This window comes from Euprymna scolopes, chromosome 45, assembly GCF_053919585.1.
Source record: "Euprymna scolopes isolate OS-2025 chromosome 45, ASM5391958v1, whole genome shotgun sequence".
Taxonomy (NCBI): domain Eukaryota; kingdom Metazoa; phylum Mollusca; class Cephalopoda; order Sepiida; family Sepiolidae; genus Euprymna; species Euprymna scolopes.
Genome location: NC_136526.1, coordinates 55,872,064 through 55,887,399, shown reverse-complemented (window position 1 = coordinate 55,887,399; position 15,336 = coordinate 55,872,064). Strand labels below are relative to the sequence as shown.

Sequence of the window (15,336 nt, the reverse complement as noted above, 5' to 3'; positions counted from 1 at the left end):
GTCCCTTACAACAACACAATATGTTGTGTTCAGTTTCAGATGATTATTTTAAGCATATTTCTACCCCCTCAAAACAAGGGGGGTTAAGCAAAAAAAATATACATATATAAATATCGTTTATGAAAAATAAGTACACTGTTATAAAGTTCATAATCGCTGAAAATTTCGTATTGATCGGATAATTACTTGATTTTTGGTAGATTTTTAAAAAGACGGTCCGTCAAAAAGTACCCCCTCCCCCCCAGTTTTGGCGGTGCCTATAAAAATCGAACCTTTTGCTGTTATCATAACAAATTGTTTTTTTCGCTGTAAAAAAAAACTACTTGATGTGAAATTTTTTTTTGGAAAACTTCATTCCATAACGGATACGTACAATTTAAACTTTTTTCGATATTTTCATGTTTTAATCTCTTGATTAAACTGTACAAGTGCCCCTTTTTTGCATATATCGATAAGCACTGTATAATTTTCGAACCGATTACACGTTTTAAAGTGAGTAAAAGCACTAAAAACTTTTCCAGATAGGTAGAAGAGTAACTTATCTTGCCTTTGGTAATATTTTATTTTAATTTATTTTTTACTTTTTCATACACCTGTGTATTGTTAACCTGCATTATCTTATTTTCAACCTCCTCATCTTAAGAACGGCTTTCGGAATAAACACCCTTTGCAGGTTGGACAACCGACACTAGTACACATTGACCAAATAATTGAAAAGTTTTTTCTTGTTTTTGTTTTTTTTTTAAATAAAGAAAAATGTAAAAAAAACAAAAAAAAACACATCTCCAAAGACATAAACTAATTCAAGTAACATTATACTTACTTTTATCTGATTTTCTTTCGCTTAAAAATGAACGCGTGGATTCGTGGAAAGATTTTCGAATTTAGTATCCAGTCCGCAGTCAAAATTCAAAATGGTGGGTGACGCCGAAAATCAGCTCCGCATAAAATCAAAAATGTTGAAAATAAAGACCAAAGCAATATATTTTTCGGTTTTAGTCAGAAATAAACTTATTGTTAATAAAATCACGTAAAATGATCAATTAGCTTAAAGAAAATAAAAAAAAATTAGGTTAATTTTTACGACTTACCCCAGAGCGACCAGAGTATGATAAACACCCCAACCTCCCCATGTTAAAAACGGCTTTTGGACTAAACACCTCCCAACCGACCACCCCATGTTAAGAACGACTTTGAGGGATATTTTTTTTTTTTTTTTTTTTTACATAGGCATCACCACTTATCAAGGCCAAGAGGCCACTCGAGGTTATAAGGGTTTAGAAATTGTACAATAGCAATCGCTAGTAATAATGCAGATTCGGTAAATTTGTTAACTTATATGGAACGGCTTATCAAGAACTTGTTTACGTTAGACTTGAAGACAACCATATTGTAGTCAGCTGGAAAGCAGGAAAATAGAAGACAATTCCATAGGCGTGCAGTTAAAGAAGCTTTGTTCATGGAATCTACGTTTAGGTTTGGGCACAGATAACAATTGGGGGTGGGGGGAATTATTGATAGTGTTTTCAGCTAGACGAGTATTTCTTGTGAAAGTTTGATGAGGGGGGATCATAGACTGAAGCTCAGTCGAACACTTTCTATGAAAATATCGATACAGCAGAGACAAACTCGCAACATCTCTTCTCTGAGATAGAGGTTGCAGGAAGAGAAAAGGATATGTTCTGTGAGACTACGAAGTCTATTTTGAACTCTATCAAGGCAGAACAAGTCCTTTCTAGCAGCTCCTGCCCAGATATGACAACAGTATTCCATCCTTGGACGTACCTGGCTCTTATATAGATAGAGAATTGTATCAGCAGTGAGATATCTATTGGATCGCTAGAATGATCCCACCATTTTTCCAGCGGCCTTGGCAACAGATTTGATGTACCTGTTCCATTTAAGATCCTGAGTAACGGTCAAGCCCAGAAGCTTGTCAAAACTTGAGGCCTCCTCAAGACGAGAGCCATTCATTTCCACTGATGCCAGATGGGAATCAGAACGTTGATGATGTAAAGAGAGAAGCTTGGTTTTAAATGCATTAAAAGTAACCAGCCACTCCTTTCCCCATTGTACCACATGTTCAAGATCAGAGGAGAGAGAATTGGAGAGAACTTGCTCGTTTACTGACTTAGATGTGCTACCATAAATGGTAGTGTCATCAGCATAAATGTCTACAAATGATGTAAGGATGTGATTTGGAAGATCATTAATGTAGATCAGGAATAGAGTTGGGCCCAGGATGGACCCCTGAGGGACTCCAGCATTAATACTGTGAGCTTATGATTTTTGCCCATCAACTACTACTCTTATGAACCTGTCAGAAAGAAATGATTTAATAATTTAAAAGACATTTTCAGCTATATCATAGCAAGATATCTTGTTAAGTAAACCTTCATGCCATACCCTATCAAAGGCCTTAGATATGTCAAGAGCAATTGCCATAGAAAGGTTGCCTCCGTTGAGAGATTTGCTAATCCTATGAGATATAACTGTAAGCACATCTGCTATAGATCTAGCAGAACGGAAACCATATTGAGTGTCACTAAGAAGGTTATTTTTGCTGAGATGATTAATTACTTCTCTATTTAACACAGATTCCAGCAACTTACTCATGACACACAGGAGACTTATTGACCTATACTGAGAGGGGGGATGAGTAATCACCTGAATTCTTAAATACAGGGTATACTGGTGAGATTTTCCAGGGTGATGGGAAGCAATTCTCCTTAAGACAACGTTTAAACAGTTTTGTAAGTATGGGCGCTAGTTCTGGTTGAAGTTTTTTGAGTACTATAATTGGAATATCATCAGGGCCAGTTGCTTTACTGGAATCAAGGTTTTTGATTAGCGGGGCAACATCACGTACAGATATATATATATCACATAGTGTGTTTTCTGATACAGGAGGAAATATTGGGGGTTGGCGGCCTTGGTCGCAAAGGGTAGAATTAGCTGCAAAGTTCTTGGAGTTTGGCTTTGTCTGATGCTGATGATATTACCTGAGGTCCATTGATGATAGTTGGGATAGAGCACACACTTGTGTTCAGGATTCTGTTTGCTATTTGCCAAAACTGGTGGGAACCAAGCTGCTTCTCAGAAACTTTGGACTTGACGAACTGAGCATACAACTCTCTTGTGTTCTTTATTACTTTCTTACAATGGTTGCTGGCAGTCCTGAAAGCGGCCTTAGTTTCCATACGTCTATTACGTTGGAAGTAGTGGAAAAAGTGATTTCTGTGCATAATGGCAGCAGCACATTCTGGAGAGAACCATGGCTGGCTGTACGGTTTTTGTTGGAACTTTTTCGAGAGTATGAAACGGTCTATACCCACAATTAACCATTCCGTCAGGTATGATACTATAGAGGACACATCATTTTTAAACATGGAACACAGAGGTAGATCTGATATAAAAGTATTCTGATATAAAAGCTATCCCAGTCAGCCATAGTGTATTGATATACTGTACGATGGAGTGGTACGTCTGGGGACTTATTATATTTCATTTTTATCTTAATTGATACAACAGAGTGGTCGGAAGATCCAAGAGGAGACAGAACAGAAACTGAACATAGTTCAGGGCAAGTTGTGAGAAAAAGGTCTAGTAGACTCGCATACTGGCCATCATTGTCGGGCACATGAGTGGGTTTGTGAACAATTTGAGTGAGGTCATAAGAATATGAAGAAATCATTACAGAACCTCCCCTCATCATCGGTCTTGAGTGAGTGGGTCAACCATTCCACATTGTGAACATTGATGTCTCCACATATGTGAATGTTAGCTGAAGGATAAGCAGATAGGACGTGGTCAATTTTCTCAGATATGCTTTTAAAGATAGTAACTCCGCTGTTGTGGGGGTGATAGAGAGTAAATATATATACAGTACTATGAGCTAGTGCAACCCGGAAGCTCATATAGGGTAAGTTAGGATCTTCTCTGGAGATATCCCTACCACATGAAAAGCCATCTTTAATATAGGCACATATTCCATGCCCATGGCATCTTGGGGGTCAGATTTAGAAGTTAAGTTAGAGTTTCCTTTTATTACGGACTCATCTAGGGAAATAGCCTGTCCAATGCCAGTTTCACTTAAAAATAAAAGGTCAGGTTTAGTCTCCTGTAATTCGGTTTCAATCTCTAGAAGTTTAGAACGTAGACCCCTGATGTTGGAGAAGGAGACATGGTCGTGGGGGTCTGCGTTGGAAGTTGGAGATCCGGGTTTGATCGTGTATTTTTCTTGAAACTTACCATGATTGAATTTTGGAATTTGTGGACTAGGTCGTCAGACTTGCTTAGAGCAGGACAGAGAGGGGAAACTAAGAGAGAAAAAGAAACAAAGAAATTTTTTTTATTTGTAGAACATGATAAGGTAAAACCGTAACAATTACCCACTAATATGGCATCGAGAGGCCTCACCAGAAGCTACTGCATGGTCCAGAATCCATTCACCAAATGGCAATACAGCAGCTCCAGTACTTTGCACCTGCTGATAGGACAGCCTCCTTAGTGGTTAAACCAAGGTTTGCGTCCCTGACTATCAGGTGGATAACATCAGCACAGATAAAACGTTTACCTCCAGACATAGCTACAAGGATAGACATAGAAACAGAAAATTTCTGACATCTCTGCCATACTGTCAAGCTAGAAAAAGAGCTTTTTCTTCTCCCTTTGTCAGAAAAATCACTCATTAAAAATTGAGGACTGAGGGACAAATACAGAGAAGCGAGGGTAACGGGAGCTGCAGATAAGGCATCCACAATCCATTTTCTACTCTCAATTACGTTTTCTACTCTCCATTTCTGAAAGCCGTTTTTAATATGGGGAGGTTGAGGTGTTTATAATACGCTGGGGTAAGTTGTAAAAATTAACAAAAGTTTATGATTTTTAGAGATTCTAATTGGTTATAGTCAACTAAAGTTCCTCGAGATTTTATGCGACCGTGTTACAAGAGCAGTGCTGACTCAGAATCGTCCCTTTTGTTTATTTATTTATTTTTTAATTATTAGAAAGGTTTTTCATCCCGTAATAATTTTTATTGTGAAGCAATTCATTGAAATAAAAACAAATAACAATTGTTGGAAATTTATAAAATAATAAAATTTCCCTTTATTTGTACATAATTTATAATTAAAATAAGTTTGTGATATGATGTGTTTTTAAATGAATAAAACTTTAAAAACTAAAACGTTTGGCACTTCTGCATTACAGGGGCGGCGCTATTGTCGGGGGAGGGTTAACCCTAATTTTTTCTTGCTCAAATAACACGGCAAATGGATAACAAACAAGACTTTTTTTCCAAACAGAAAAATAATTTAAGACCAAAACATTTGTAGGAATACGTCAGAGATATTAAAATAAATAAATAACATTTCAGTTACGCGCACATTTGCTATATCCACCCATGCAAATTCTGTGGAGATAAAAAGTAAATTTTGTCTGTTAATGTGGACATAAAACAGAGGAATATCACGTGATTGAGGGTATCCACTTTCCATCCAATCAACGCTCAAAGAAAAACACATTTCTCAAATCTTTTTCTGACAGCTTTGTTGGAGCCACCCAAAGCATATAAAAGACATTATGCATGAATCGCCTCTTTTCTTTCTACTGGCTGTCAGCAAACCGCCTGTGAGCTTTGGCCCCAGGCTAACCAATATAGCACAAAAACGCATGACCCATCTAAAAGATAAAATATGTTTTTGCCGCTCAACATTGCTCGTTTTTCAAGCCGAGCAGGATACCTACTTGGACAATCGACTCGGACATATTTGCATGTAAAGAATTTCCCCATAACTGGATCTAATTTATTCTAAGAAGAAATTTAATTCCTTTTTGCCTTATTTTTCTTTAAGGAACATTATGAAAGAGTCAGAACTTGCTACAATAACAGGCAGGAGCTAATTCTTGCGGCTCGAGATTTGAAATCCATTTTCTCCCTGGCTTGTCCAGTCACAAGCCAGCTCTCAATCACGTGACTGAGTACATAAAAGGCGAAATCACAAACCGCTCTCTCTCTCTCTCTCTCTCTCTCTCTCTCTCTCTCTCTCTCTCTCTCTCTTTCTCTCTCTGTCTCTCTCTTTCCTCCTGACCCTGTCGGGCAGCAGACTTAGCCTGAGGCTTTGGCCCCAGGCCGAACGTGGATACAACGTTAACATGTCTATCGTGAAAACTTGCTTCCACATGCGCTTCATGCACGTACACTTTCTTACCACGAAACACTAACCCTTTACCCTGTCTCTGCTGTTGGACGCACGTTCCTACATACGTAAATACATTAAATCCTTTTCTCTCTCTTTCTCTCTTTCAACAGGGCTGACCTATATCGAATTGTCAGATATCTAATCTTCGTTTCCACATGAGGAACTCTTTTCACGACTATAAATACAAGCGTGCACAAACACCGAACTCTTCTACTAACCTGTTTCTCTCTTGTACACGCTACTAACAAAGATGACAAATAAAGTTGCTTTTGAATATAGAATGAAACTCCATTTCGTTGTTTCTTATTCAATAATTACTTCCTCAAGTCCAGAAAAATCGCTCATTTAATTCCGGAATCAAAAACAAATTTCATCATTTCTTCTTTTCTGCAACAACAGAGCACACATACATAAAAAAATAAGATGTTTCCTTCAATAAATTTACTATATCAAATGTTGAAACCGGTCTTCATATTGCTAATCATTGACACCTTTTATTTTATTTTATTTTATTTACTAGCAAAAGTACACGTCGTTGACTGGGTTCAAAAACAGCCTACAGAAAATGGACTCTGATTTATGAAAGTACTAGCGAGGGGTACCCGGCGTTGCCCGGGTGTTTGGAGGTGGGGGTGAGGTTAAAAAAAAAGTAAGTATGAGGATCGAACCTATACCGTTGTGGGAAAGTTGTTGCAACATTAACCATTGCCCCACCGTGACATGCAAACGGAAATGCGTTTGAATTTATTTAATTACTTGGATTTAGCATGTGTGTGTTTTAATGAGTTAATGAGGTCAAGTTTGACTGCGGGATTTCATTTACTGCTTAACACTTTTTTGTTTTTTTCCCCCCAAGATGTTATAGGAAAAGGACTAACCCACATGCAGCGAGCGACAAATGTTGAATATTTATCTTCCCGAAATCGAGCAAATTAAATAGTCAGGCGAGCTTCATTGTTAACTGTGAAATATCACGATTTATATGTGATATAAAAAGTTTGAAAATGTTGTGAAGCAAACGACCGCTTCTCTGAAAGAAGCCTTTTGTAGACATACAGAAAAAGCGAACACACATACATACATACATACATACATACATACATACATACATACATACATTTTCGCTTTTATATTTATAGATGATAGTTTATGAAAAGAAAGGGTTGTAAAGAGATAGCTTCGAATTTGGTGGTATCAAAACAAAAGTAAAATATGACGAAAGTAAAAATAAAATAGATAAACCCCATAATTTATTATGCCATACCTGTTCACACTGAAACACTTATCACAATATTCTGTGGATCTATATTTAAAAACCTTGTTAAACTTTGTGACATATTTCCATTCTATGGAGGTCAGGCGCGAACGAACACCCTATAATTTTATTATACCATATTTCTTCCAACTGAAACATAATTATAAGAATATACTTACGCAGATAGATATGAAAAGTCTTTATTAAAGTTTGTGCCTATTTCCATTCTATGGAGGCCAGGCGTGAATGCAGACCCCACGATTTTATTATATCATCACTATTTAAGTTAAAACATACTTATAAAGTATTATTATGTACATCTATATCCAAACACTTGTAAACGTTTTTTTTTTTTAATTTTTAAATTTTTTATTTTCATACTTTGTGGACCAGGCGTGAACGCAGACCCCACAATTTTAATGAACCACCGTTCTGCCAGATCAAACATACCTATTCCTGTGTCTCGATACATCTTCTATCATTATATGTAATCAGTTTTTTAAATAGTCAATCATATAGGAGCCTATTCGCGACCAGACACACACACATTCAGATTTATATTATAGATTTATTATTTATTTATTTTTTTAAAAGGGTTGAGAGGTATTTATCTATGCTCACACCACAGCTGTGATACCAGGCGATGGTGAATTCGACCAATCTCTTACTTATTTATTGTATAAAAATGTATCAAAATATAATTTTAAAACATTTATTGAAAATTCGGTGTGAATAAAGGAAGTAGGGTTAGCAGACGAGCCTCGTTCTGAAAAATCTGAAAAGTTAGGTCACGTGATATCTGGCACCAGTGCGAGTGCGTCTACCATTATTGACCCTTTGAATGGTGGATGTGGAAAATACGAGCCAATTTTGGAGAAGTTATGAGGAGGTGAAAGAAATACTTTACAAGTGGAAGATTTAATGTGTCTCATTTGTAAAATATTCCAGGATAAATTACAAGTAAAACGGAAGAAAGACAATTTTTGGGACATGTCCGTCACTAGCAGTGTCAGGCGTTGCCATTAAAAATGCGTGATAAAAACTTGAATAATTAGACTTACTATATTTCGAAGATTAAAACTACTTGAAAAATGTAATTTAAACCCTATTTTTTTTTCAATAAAAGGAGAAAAGAACAAATTTTAAAATAACAACCGGTTTATTAGCAAAATATGCAACATTTGTTTTTTTTTTCATCGGTTTTCTTTTTAAGTTACTTTGAATATAATAAATATGTATAAATTCCAAAAAATCACTTACCTATAAAAAATACTAATCACTGAGTAATTCCATTCTTCCTTGTTAAGAATTTAACCATATTTATATTTTATATTCCATGTACTTTTTAAATAAAATATTTTTTAAGCAAGGATTCAAAAATACTGCGTCATATCAGATCGTCACAACTGGAAGAAAGGGAGACAAACGTGTCCCTTTCTTCCAGTTGAGAACTTTGGTGGCCTAAAAGCGCAATAATTAATCTCCCCTTTCTATTTCTGACATGTGTTTGCTGTCAACCAAAGTTAGTTAAAGATTGGTCACCGTATTTGAAAATGATCACATTTCACTCATAAGCAAGTTTACTTTTATAAAAAAAAAGCCTTCAACAAATTTTCCATATTTTTTATTATTCTCTTAAAGAAATGCGTCAGTTTTTGATTTAAAATATTTTATTTCTTCTTTATCGAATCATTTTTTTTAAATATCTAAAATAAAACAACATTGAATGAAATAGAAAAAATTATAGTAAGTGCTTTGTATTTACTTGACAATATTTTAAAAATGTGAGGTTCCACTTAAAAAAAATCAACATGGTTTAAAAAAAAGGTTTTAAACTTTTGACTTTAAAGGTAAATTTGCACAAAACTATTCTTTTTTTTAATTAGATTATTCATTTATTTATCTTTTATCTTCAATTTGTGATATATAGACCTTCCAAATCACATCCTTTCATCATTTGTAGACATTTATGCTGATAACACTACCATTTATGGCAGCACATCTAAGATAGTACACGACCAAGTTCTCTCTGATTCTCTCTCCTGATCTTGAGCATGTGGTACAATGGGGAAAGGAGTGGCTGGTTACTTTTAATACATCTAAAACCAATCTTCTCTCTTTACATCATCAACATTCTGATCCATATCTCGCATCAATTGAAATGAATGCCTCTCGTCTTCAAGGGGCCTCAAGTTTTGACAGGCTTCTGGGCTTGAATGTTACTCCTGATCTTAAATTGAACATGTACATCAAATCTGTTGCCAAGGCCGCTGGATAAATGGTGGGGTCTTTCTATTGATCCAGTAGATATCTCACTTCTGATGCAATTCTCTAGCTATATAAGAGCCAGGTACGTTCAAGGATGGAGTACTGTTTCCACATCTGGGTAGGAGCAGCTAGAAAGGACTTGTCCTGCCTTGATAGAGTTCAAAATATACTTTGTAGCCTCGTAGGAGATCCTTTTCTCTTCCCTGCAACCTCTATCTCACAGAAGAGATGTTACAAGTTTGTCTCTGCTGTATCAGTATTTTCATGGAAAGTGTTCAACTGAGCTTCAGTCTAAGGTCCCCCCTCGCCAAACTTTCACAAGAAACACTCGTCTAGCTGAAAACACTATCAATAATTTCCCCCACTCTTTATCTGCACCTAAACCTAAACGTAGAGTCGATGAACAAAGCTTCTTTCTTAGAACTGCACACCTGTGGAATTGTTTTCCGTTTTCCTGCTTTCCAGCTGACTACAATATGGTTGTCTTCAAGTCTAACGTAAGCAAGTTCTTGATGAGCCATTCCATATAAGTTAACAAATTTAACGAATTGATTACTATATTGTCCAATTTCTACTGTACACTCTTTAACCCTTATCCTCGAGTGGCCTCTTGGCCTTGATAATGTGGTGATGCCTGTGTAAAAAAAGGCTAGAATATGCTGTTGTCCTAGTCCTACTCATAACATTGTAAATTGTTTAGATATGATATTGATGTTAGTAAAATCATAATTTTTCTTTTATAATTTTATCCAGTTAAGAAATAAAAACACCAAACATTTCTTTGTTCAAATTTGGACCAAAATTTACAATATTGCATGAAAAATGTTAAAATATCAGTTAATGCATTTTTTTTCATAAAATTGAAATATGCATAGGCTTGAATTATATATATTTATATGCAAGTAAATGATAGTTTGCTTGAAGCATTGCTAGTAAAGGAATATATGGAAGTTTTAAAAAAACCCGAGAGCAATGCAAAAAGGACCAGTGTATATCAAGTCTGTTGGTGGTATGAAAATTAAAGTTCCATACCACCAACAGACTTGATATACACCTGACATCCCAATAACTTGCAGCTGATTATTTAACAAGATGAGAGAGTGATAAATGAATAAATAATTAGTCAAACACACTTGTCTATTTGTTTGTTTGTTTTTCCTTTCCTTACTATTGTGGCTCCAGTCCTTTCTGCATTGCTCTCAGCTTTTTAAAAACTTCCATATATATTTATATACATATGATATGTTACAGTTGTATTTTCTTTGTGATCGGTCTTGACTGAAATTTTGTTTATGAGTTAAAAAATGGAAACTGCAGAGATATTGTATTTCATGTCAAATATGCTATTTGTTATAAAAAAGACTTTTAGGGGTTTTTTTCTGTGTAAAAAAATTCAGAATGAAAAAAACAAACAAGAGACTTATATGTGTTACACGTTGTATTTTCTTCATGGAATTAGTCTTGTCTTTACATTTTTGTTCATGAGTTCAAAAGATATAGACATTTTATTTTATGTTAAAAGGACATTGTTTTGATCTTTTGTAAAATAAAGTAGAATGCCAGACAAGTTTATGGGTGTGAATAACACACTCTATGAAAAATACTCCTGAATTTTTTTTTTCTGGGAATGAGAAAACAAAATGGCAAAATGTCTATTTATATGAGAGGTGAAAGCAGGTTGCATCTTTGTTCAAATAAAAGATACATTTATATGTGGCCGAGATGAAGAGATTTGAAGAGGTTGTCAATTGGACCAAATAGAGAGACCTTTAGCAGGCATGATGAAAAGAATAAAAGGACCAAATAGAGAGGCATTTATGAGACTGAGATGAAAAGAGTTGAAGGCAGGTTGCAGCTTTGACCAAATAAAGAGATCTTTAGCAGGCTATCATGAGAAGAATAGAAGGCAGGTTGCAACTTGGACCAACAAAAGAGACCTTTAGGTGGTCGACATGAGTCGACTGATAATAAAGACATTAAAATTAAGAGGGTTGACATGGTCGCAAAGAGGCCCAGAGTACAACTGATGCATATAGAATGTGTCTGAATTTTTGTTTTCTGTGTTTTGTTTTTTTATACATGTGAACTCGTCAAGACTACATGATTAGAAGAGATGAAAGAGAAAACCCATGGGTTGTTGAGTGTTGTTGAGCAAGAGGGGCATAGGGTTGCACAGGCTATTTGTGGGAAGACTTTGTAGGGGACTAGGATATATAAATACCCTAATCCCGTTACAAAATAATAATGAAACGAATGGGAATTGAAGGAAACAAAGACACAATTAATGGATAAGATAAATGTCGTTTATTTGCTGTTGAAAGAAATGAACATTTTAGTTATAACATGTCCGCGCGTGGGAAGAGAAATAAATGTTGTAGGAAAATTGAGAATGGTAGCCCAGCGTGTAGACAAAGGAGAGGATATCAGAGTTGTCATCAGTTAGTAGTCAGCGACGCGAAGGTGTTCTTAGTGGCCAGAAGTAGGTGGAAAGAGAAAGGGTGAGAATGTATACATACAGCCTTTAGCTCGTGCCCCATACATAGTAGGAAGTGGGCATGAGGTGCACGTGCGCGTGCGCCGAAACGGCGCGCGGCTTGTTCGCCCAACCTTTCTAGTTGAGAGTTGGTTCCAAAGAGAGTTAGAAACAGCTTATCGCCTTGTTTTTATACTCGTTTCCAGAGTGTATTTTGCGCATGTGTATTTCCTTAGAAAGCGGAAGTGACGTCGTCCATGTGTGAGTACATGTGTATACGTAAGTGTGTGTGTATATATACGTGAATGTTAGTGTATGTACATGTGTGGACGTGGGCGCGTATGTTTGTGTGCGCGTATGTATATGACAGCTTGAAATATGAATGTGTTTTGTGTGAGACTTGAAAAAGGCTCGTACAACTTCATCAGGGTTTATTTCTAAGTATCTGTATTTCAAAGTGTCTTACAAACTACTGTATAAAGTAATAAAATAAATGCAAAGGCAGTATCTAGTAGACATTCAGATTTTCTTGGAATATCAATGAATTAGTATTGTTGTCTCAGTCACTGTCAGAAAAAATAAGTTTTCCTGATTTAATATATTATGACTATATATATATATATATATATATATATATATATATATATATATAATCAAGACATAAATAAATTCTTGTAAATGATAATTTAGTCTTCAATTGTATCTTTTTATATATTAAAACAATTACAGGTTGTATAATACTGTCAACGTTAATCTCCAATTGATGTGATAAGCAAACTTAATAATTACGAATATCTATTTTGCAAATAGCATTTCCTCTGATGAAATGAGCCATTCATTGATAATCCATGAGATAAGGAAATACTTTAATAATCGTATTCTTTTTTCAAACAATAAATTTAACTGTAATTCTACATAATTTCCATTTATATATATTCGTAATTTAGAGACTGTGTTTCATCATCTATAACTAAAAAGTGTCTTAACAAACCCCTGTATAAAGCGACTGAACACACTTGAGGGTAGTGTCTTGTAGGCACTTAAACTTTCTTTACATATCCATGAATTAGTCTTTTGTGTCTTGTTAGCTGTGACCTGCTGGCATATGTTGACCCACAAAATTCACAATGATAAGGTTTCTCTCCGGTGTGTGTTCGCATGTGTACTGTAACCTTTGCTTTCTCTCTAAATCCTGCACCACACACTTCACAGGTAAAAGGTTTTTCTCCTGTGTGCGTCCATGTGTGAAGTTTCAAACTGTTTACTGTATTAAATGCAGAGTTGCACATTTTGCAAGCATATGGTTTCTCTCCAGTGTGGGTTCGTATGTGGGCAATAAGGCTGGATTTAACAGGGAACGATGAAGGACAAACGTCACAAGAGTAAGGTTTCTCTCCAGTATGAACTCTCATGTGTCGTTTCAAATGATATTTGCCTGCGAACGACGCATTACATATATCACAGGAAGGTTTTTCTCCAGTGTGTTTTATTCTGTGTGTATTTAGTCCATATAGCGATGCAAACAAAGATCCACAGATGGAACAAGTGTAGTGGTTTTCTCTACTGTGTGTCCGTTCATGTGATTTTAATCCGCTGCTTGATTTAAAAGAAGAGCCACAAACTGCACAAGAATATGGTTTCTCTCCAGTATGTACACGCATATGGGTCTTCAGATCAGACTTTGTTACAAACGAGGCGCCACATACGGCGCAAGAATGGAATTTTTCACCAGTGTGTGTATACATGTGCTTTTTTAGAGTCGATTGGAGTGAAAATGCTTTTCCACAGACTTCACACGAAAAAGGTTTCTCTCCAGTGTGTATACGCATGTGGTCACGCAAGTGTGACCTTGCTATGCACTCATATCCACACACTTTACACGAATAAGGTTTATTTCCTGTATGGACGTACATATGTGCCTGCAGACCACCTTTCTGCGCATATGATGCCCCACAGACCTGACAGGAATAAGGTTTCTCGCCTGTATGTGTTCGCCGGTGGATTTTCAGACTTGACTTCATTGTAAAAGATGAGCCACAAAGTTCACAAGAAAAGGGTTTTTCGCCAGTATGTGTCATCATGTGGATTTTCAATTTAGATTTGTTTGAATATGAATTTCCACAAACTTGGCATGGACAATGTTTTTCTTTCTTGTGCGTTTGCATGTGTTTTTGTAACTTGATTCCCTTAGGAAATGATAACCCACACACTTTGCAAAGTTTGTTAACAGTGTGAATTCTCATATGTTTTTTTCAAATCTGACATCGTCGCGAGTGATGAGTTACACTCTTGGCAAGGAAAAGCTTTTTTTCCAGCTTGTTTTCCCATGTTCACATTTAATTCATATGATCTTCAAATACGAAAATGAGCCTTTTGTGAATGTGACTATGTATACTTTTATTCCTCACAAGTTCATAAAGTAATAGTCTGTGCTATAAACCCTGCAAATAAAATAAGAGGTTTTGTTAATAAACTGTACAATAATATTATTTAAAAAATAAATTGTACACAAATATTCAAATATGTTCAATATAAGCATTAGAATACTTATCACCATTGCAAGAATATTTTAAGTATGTCATGTGAAATGGAATATTTCTAGTATAAAAATTGTACTGTGAATTCATTACATTGATGACAAATTTTAATCTAAATAGTTATGATAATTATGTGTATATAGTTTAGTATATATAAAAAAATGGGATACTACTGACTCTGAAAATAAATATGCTTGCTAAAATCATATATACACCTGACAATTTTTCTGTCGTTTAAAATCAACAGAGAAACGAATTTATCAAGTTTTATTTAAAATTAAGCTTTTCCCCATCAACAAAGAGAGAGATGTTTCGTTGTAGGGGTTTGTTTGTGTGTGTGTCTTAGCATTGTGGAGAAATGTCAATCATGGTTAAAGGCTGTCCGTCTTCTATTTTGCCTTTCTCTCTTTTTCTGTAGTTTATATCAACTGTCTTACATAGACATCAACCTGCATTCCAGAAATGTAATATTAAAACTATTACAATTTTATTTTTTATTTTTCACAATTCACAACTTCGTGACCTGAAATATAAACATTTCTTTGTTTTTGGTGATAATTACAATTCTGGTTATTATTATGGAACACAAGAATGTAGATA

General features: G+C 35.4%; 1 protein-coding gene across 4 annotated transcripts in view; it reads right to left on the bottom strand.

Moving 5' to 3' along the window:
- The window catches only part of LOC145269703 (uncharacterized), a 42,625-nt gene that overhangs the window by 15,466 nt on the left and 11,823 nt on the right, over positions 1 to 15,336 (bottom strand). Inside the window, exons 2-3 of one of the 4 annotated variants that reach the window (XR_013865178.1) lie at positions 11,664 to 14,640; positions 8,619 to 11,601 (exon numbers count right to left, since the gene is read on the bottom strand). The exons of 1 other annotated variant lie outside the window; for it this stretch is intronic. Coding sequence is in view for 1 of the 3 variants with exons in the window: in XM_080125425.1 (XP_079981551.1) it covers positions 13,240 to 14,442 (1,203 nt within the window). In the remaining 2 variants the exon portion in view is untranslated. Of the gene's footprint in view, positions 1 to 823; positions 875 to 8,618; positions 14,641 to 15,336 lie in introns of those variants that run through there. 2 more of the 4 variants (XM_080125426.1, XM_080125425.1) reach the window with 2 other exon arrangements.